The following is a 6,613-nucleotide window of genomic DNA, read 5'->3' on the forward strand; positions in this document are numbered from 1 at the left end:
TGCATGTCGTGAATGTATATGAATGTAGTTAGGAAGCACTCAGTTAAGAGAAAGTGTGTGGTTGGGTGAATGTGACATGTTGTATAGAGCACTTTGAGTAATATGGGAAAGTTGAAAAATGCTATATAAGAATCAGTCCATTCACTGTCTGAACAGAGTTTTCTCATGTTACTTTTGCACTATTATGCACATGTTGTTATTACATGGCTTAATTAAGGTACACATTAGGCTGACATCTGGGGCCAGAGCTGAAACTGTTCTGGGCCAGAACAGGGCCAGCAGTGTGTCTGCAACTGGCCCGTGGCTGCTCACAACTTGCACATGGCCCACATACCGCAAAGAATGACGGCCCTTTGGTGGCCCAGACCAGGTTTGCCAGCGGTAATCCACACATGTGCCAGCAAAGGACCACCAGTGTGTCTGCAACTGGCCAGCACAAGGCTATGATTGGACTTCCAACAAAATCATTGTAAGTATAAATGTACAAAAACTGGGAACTGAAACTAGGAACTTGGGATAAACCAGGGAGAGACAGCAAGAGTGGATGACATGACAAAAAGCAGAGGGAAACTGATGACTTATATACACACACACACAGGATAATGAGGTGATGGGCAACAGGTGGGAAGACGTGATGAACAAATCATAACATGACAAAAAAGAGACAGGGGAAGTGATGCTGAACACAATGTATGTGAGACAAAGACTGCCAAAATAAAATGAGAAACACAACACAGAGACAGAGAGCAAATAAAGAAACATAGATAACCATGTCATCAAAGTAACCAAAGAAGACCAAAGCTATACTCCACGTTTGAAAAACACTGTCATGATTTCCCTCTTACTTTGGCAGTCTTGCTTCCACCATGATAAATTCACACTTCCTGCACAGCTCTATTTCTCATTTCTAGATCAGTTTACCATCAAAAATTGATATTTTCTGCCATAATCAGTTGCTTTTTACATGCCAGTCTATCGTTGCTTACAGTGCTGTCAGCTGCCTTTATTTTCTTTTTTTTCAATAAGTGACCTCAGACAAGAAGGTCGGTATTGCAATTCTGCTATTCTACATTACATTCAACAATTTTACCTTTCACAAATTATGGGAACCCATATGGAAAAGAAATAGTAAAATCTTATAAAAGACTTGCATAAGATGTGGCCTAATCATATAAGGCTTATATGATTTACTCATTGAAAGTGGCCACTTTCTCATTACTTTCATATTTTGTTTTAGTAAGTATCCAAAACATACAAGTTTCATTTATAAAAAATTCAAGGGATCTTATATCTGTTTTCAGATATAAGAACCTTTTCTCTAATTTTAAAAATTTATTATTTACAATTTTACACCTACAAGATGTAGTGACATATTTCTTTTTTTTTTTCTTACAGCAGCTTTTTTTAAATCATTTAGAACAACTGTTAAATGTGTAACTTCTTTACACTGGAATTTTACTGGCTCGTCCTACTTCAGCTCAAAGTGGGCTGTATGGGCCCGGCATATAAAATGAGTTTGACACCCCTGGTGTGGAGGGAGAAGAGCAGAGGAGAGTGGACACAGAATACTAGTATATGTACACGGGCAGTCACTTCTTTTAACTTAATTAGTAATTCACCTGTCTTCAAACTGACATCCAAGTCGTGGGTCATACTCTCTGACAGCATTCAATATCATATCTTTGATTTCCAGCAACATCTGTATTCGCATACAATCAACAGAACTGCTACTCTATTTCTCTACCTATCAAATCAACATCCAGTACTTCTGCCCTTGCTTCACTTCCAACTAGTGTCCTGCACACACAGTATATTTAACCTTCTTCTGTCCATCATCTGCCAATCATAACACATTGGACATAACATTATACATATTACACATTCCACACTCTTAACTTTCCTTCTCTTCTTGTGGCAACAAGGTGTATCCATACATGTGTGAAATACTTTTTTCTAAAGGAGGATCCATAAATGACTATGCGGCCAATTCATTTAACGTTAACAGCTCCACAAGAAGAAACCTAGTTGTGATGAGTAAACAAAAGGAGCCGTGGTGCTGCTGGTACAAGTATATGAGTTGTCTCGTCTCTCAAAGTGTGAAGAGGAAATGAGACTAACATGCCAATTTAAAACTAACCCTTTTTTGTGAAATGAAAGCAAAACAATTTTATTTCTTTCTGGGATTGTGTAAGAACCAGTTAAACACACGACACAGTGTACTGTTTTAATTTGATGCTTTGGTAATTTGCTGTTAGTATTTGGCACACATTGCTTTACTGATGCTTCTATACATTGTACTGCATATATCATACATGGTCTGTAAAATGTAAGCATGCCTACTAAACAGCTATGTAAAGCCTCTCATTTGCTGCTTTTTTGGTCTCATAGTTTGTGGTCTATTGTTTTTTAGGTCAACTGGTGAGTTTTTTTGTGTGTGTGTCCATTGATAAATTAATAAAACAAGCTTTCCCCATTATACATGCACGAGGCTGTGGTAAAGCGAACGCAATGGCTAATACAAGCAGGAAGGAAACCAAACCTTTCACTTCTCCCCTGGAGGAAATGAAAGCACCCACACAGTCTTTATTTTTTAGAAGACGAGATGGATGCCTTACAGCGGCTTGTGTTTTTCATATGCATTTGCTTCAAAGGTATGATATGTTCTGCGTTTTGTATGAAGTTATTTTCAGAAATTCTAGAACTAATTCAGGGGAATGTGCATTTTGTTTCATGCATTTAAGCGTTCTTTCTCTTATCGATTGTCCTGTTTCTGCGCCTCACTTCACTCCATTTTATTGCGCAATTTATTGCAGCCACTCAAACGGAATCATCCTGGACCGCTGATGTGCCATCCTCAGTGGAAGGTCTCCTTGGCTCGTGTGTGGTGATCCCCTGCTCTTATAACTACCCAGATATAGCGGCCCATACATTCACAGGGATTTGGAGGATTGATGACCAAGTCATCTATCATCCAACTGAGTCTAACACTATGGAGAAGTATAAGGGACGAACAAAACTTCTGGGTGACCTCAGCAAGAAAAACTGTTCTCTGATGATTGAAAATCTTCAGCAAAGTGATGGCGGACCTTTCTTTTTCAGGATTGAACTAGAAGGTCCAAACAAGTTTTCCTACTCTAATAACAAAGTCTCTATTTCAATGATCGGTAAGTAAAATTTTAGTTAATACTGTAAAAAATAACATTTTGTAGGTCTCATAAGCCTTTCTTTATTTCTAGGCTTTTTTTTATTTTCAGAAAGATATGTGCTCAATTAAAATAAATTAATTTTAAATGTTTTCAGGTTCTTCATTTTTGGTATTAAAATAGGCTTAATCAAATTTCTTTAAGCAGATGTGTGATGTTACCACACAGTTAACAAGTTGTTGTTGTTTTTTTTACAAAAATTATAATTTGGTTGGGAAAAGTGCAGACACAGTAAGAAAATCATGCCAAATGAAGCCCCTACTTTTTTTAAATCTTATATTTTTAAGCAAAATAAATTATTTATTTATTTTTTCCTGTGGACAACAACCTAAATGAGGCAGGAAATATCTTTTTTATGTTTTTTTCCCCACATTTTTCCTTCTTAGATTTTGTGAAAAAGCTAATGTTTTTTGTGTTGGTCACCTCAATGGACTCTTATTCATGTTTTATCAATAAAGACAAGCCCAGTCATTATAAAACATGACATCAACTGCCACATGCATCAAGTGCCATGTGTTGCATTACAGCAGTCATATGATGTTCATGTGTTCTCGTTAAAACAGGTGAACCAAATCCCACTGATTTCTTTGTGCAAGAAGAGGTAAAGGAGGGTCAAACTGTATCTGCATTCTGCTCTGTGTCTCACTCCTGCCCCACATATCCACCTTCTTTCCACTGGAGTCACTCTGGAGAGCAACATTTTCAGACACAGAATCTTCAAAATGGCCAGTGGAAAGCAGCATCTACTCTGACCTTTCGCTCAGACCGCACTGATAACAACAAACCTTTACGATGCAGAGTTACATACCACGGAGGAAAGCAGCGGGAACCATCCAAGACAATTAAAGTAAAATGTAAGTGTGCAGCTTTAACAAAATGTTGATGTTAAAAACGGGGCGACCGCTCAGGGGGTTGGGAAGCGCATCTGTAACCGGAAGGTCGCCGGTTCAATCCCTGGGCTCTCTGTCCTGGTCTTTGTGTCCTTGGGCAAGACACTTTACCCTACCGCCTACTGGTGTTGGCCAGAGGGGCCGATGGCGCGATATGGCAGCCTCGCTTCTGTCAGTCTGCCCCAGGGCAGCTGTGGCTACAACTGTAGCTGCCTACACCAGTGTGTGGATGAATAGTGGCATTGTAAAGCGCTTTGGGTGCCTTGAAAAGCGCTATATAAATCCAATCCATTATTAAAAAAGAATCCCTTAAATATTGTAAATGCTGTAATTTAGTGAGAACTTTTTAAAAGATGGGACACAGTTTTATATAAAGTTTTAGTTGTTTTTTTTTTTTTATCGGGGCAAAGAAATGTAATAATGAAACCAAAGAGACTGAAAATTAAATGTTTTTTAAAAAATCTGAACAGAAAAAAATCATAAAATGTTTCTGGTTGATATGTATTGGCTTTGATATTTTGTCATAACATTTATGTTTATCTCTTTGGTTTCTGTATTGAAACAAGCTCAACTTTGACCTGATTGTATGAAAAATAAACTAAAATGCTGCACAGTAACATTAAGGGTTAAATGTTTCTGTGCAGATGCTCCAGTGAATGTGAAGGTCGAGTACCAGCCAGATGTGAATGAGGGAGAAACTGCACACCTGAAGTGCTCCAGTGATGCTAACCCTGTCAGCAGCTATGAGTGGCACAGTGAAACTGGTGTTCTGCTGAATAAGGGGCAAACCTACACAATGTCAAATGTCTCCAGACACTCAGAGGCCGTGTACTGCACTGCTGTCAATGAAGAAGGACGAGTCAAATCAAGCACCGTGCAGCTCAATGTGTTATGTAAGTAAACAATACAAGAAATATAACAACAGAAGAGATTTTTCTTTTCATTCAAACATATATAATAAATGTATGGTTATCTGCTAGATCCTAATTATATCTGCTGTCTTAACAGATGCCCCTGACATTGAGACTTATTCTAAGTGCTCCTCATATAACGGCATAGTAAAGTGTGATTGCATCGTACAATCCAGGCCTCCCAGCACGGTCCATTTTGTTCTTGGTGACAGAGTCCTGCCAAGCAGCAAGGTAGAGAAAAATGGCTCTGTTACTACTGGGACTCTGCAGACAGACTTTGGGTCCTTCAAGTTTGTGCACTGCCTGGCAAACAACACGTTGGGAAATTCTAATCTCACACTCTTTTTACCTGTTAATGGTAAGAAAAAAAACTTTGAATCTCAAGAAAACAGCATAGATTATAATCACTCTATATTTACATGGCAAAACAAAAAATATTCAATGTGTTTTCTTTTTGAACAGACAACATGCAGAATATTTTCATAGCCTCTGGAGCAGGTGTGATTGTTCTGATAATTCTGATAGCCATTGGAGTGGGAGTTGTTAAAAAATGGTAAGTTGTTAAGGACAAGTTACACACTCTAAAACATTAACAGGTATAAGTTCAAGTCATGTAAAATGTCAATACCTGTTTTAAATATGATCATAAAATAAAACAATATTTATCTGCTTCTAATTGTTGCGATGTTATGCTAATGTTGTATTTTAGAGGTTTTGGAAAGTCTTAGTTTTTCTCCTGATGTTTTAAATTTCAGCAGGGGGCAATCAGACGGCACGCCAAAATCTGACTTAAGCACCACGAGGTCAGACAGACCTGCGGAGCCCCCTCGTTATGCCCAAACAAAAAGGTTTTAATTCTTCAAATCAGTAAAAAACAAAAAAAAAACAAAAAAAACAAAACGTTATTCTTTATTAAACATGAATGATGAATATTTGATATAATTTGTGTGTAGAGGAAAAAGCCAAACTTGTTTCCTTTTTGCATTCTTTGTACAGAAAGGAGAACTATGAGGATGTCCATTGCAATGACAGTTACGGCAATGACAGTGTGTATGGGAACACAGAGGTAGGTAAAGTTTTGTATTTTTAAAAATCTAATCTAATCATGCGTCAAAGACTGGAGTGAATTAAGCAGTCTTTTCTGTGCAGACTGACTGGGATGAATCAGTATACGCCAACGTGTAATATATGTGGAAGACCAGCTGCGGTCAGGTCGGAGTCAAGGAAAAAAAAGATCCTAGTGCTATATTCATTTTATACCACATACATATTATATCAGTTTTCCTGTCATCTGTCATTCACATTTCCTTGTAAAATATTGTAATTAAGAGAATTTCTGTTTTGTACTTTTGTTTGTCTGATCAAATAATATGCTTTGAAAAATTACTATTAAAGTTTTGCAGTAATTACAAAGTTGTCAAGTTACTAAATATGTTTATTAGCTGTTTTATCGTTATTGTTTTTGTGATTAGTTATTGAACAACAGCACAAGGTGTTCTAATCCTCTTCATAAAAAATGACATTCAATACATAGTAGCTGTTAATGTTTTAACTGGAGAAAATACTCAGGAAAGCGTGTCAATTTTAAATCTTATATTAGCTACATTGT

At 37.3% G+C, this 6,613-nt stretch overlaps 1 protein-coding gene across 1 annotated transcript; it reads left to right on the top strand.

The window, feature by feature from the left end:
• The first annotated feature begins 2,568 nt into the window (after positions 1-2,568).
• LOC102207025 (sialic acid-binding Ig-like lectin 14) lies at positions 2,569-6,400 on the top strand. Its single transcript, XM_005754099.1, has 9 exons — positions 2,569-2,651; positions 2,814-3,164; positions 3,767-4,057; positions 4,738-4,986; positions 5,102-5,362; positions 5,467-5,557; positions 5,760-5,852; positions 6,001-6,070; positions 6,154-6,400. Exons 1-9 carry the CDS (start codon positions 2,603-2,605, stop codon positions 6,187-6,189), a joined length of 1,491 nt encoding a protein of 496 aa, XP_005754156.1. The 5' UTR covers positions 2,569-2,602; the 3' UTR covers positions 6,190-6,400.
• The last annotated feature ends 213 nt before the right edge of the window (positions 6,401-6,613 follow it).

This window comes from Pundamilia nyererei, unplaced genomic scaffold (genome assembly GCF_000239375.1).
Source record: "Pundamilia nyererei isolate P.nyererei 1_Seehausen unplaced genomic scaffold, PunNye1.0 scaffold00508, whole genome shotgun sequence".
NCBI lineage: Eukaryota > Metazoa > Chordata > Actinopteri > Cichliformes > Cichlidae > Pundamilia > Pundamilia nyererei.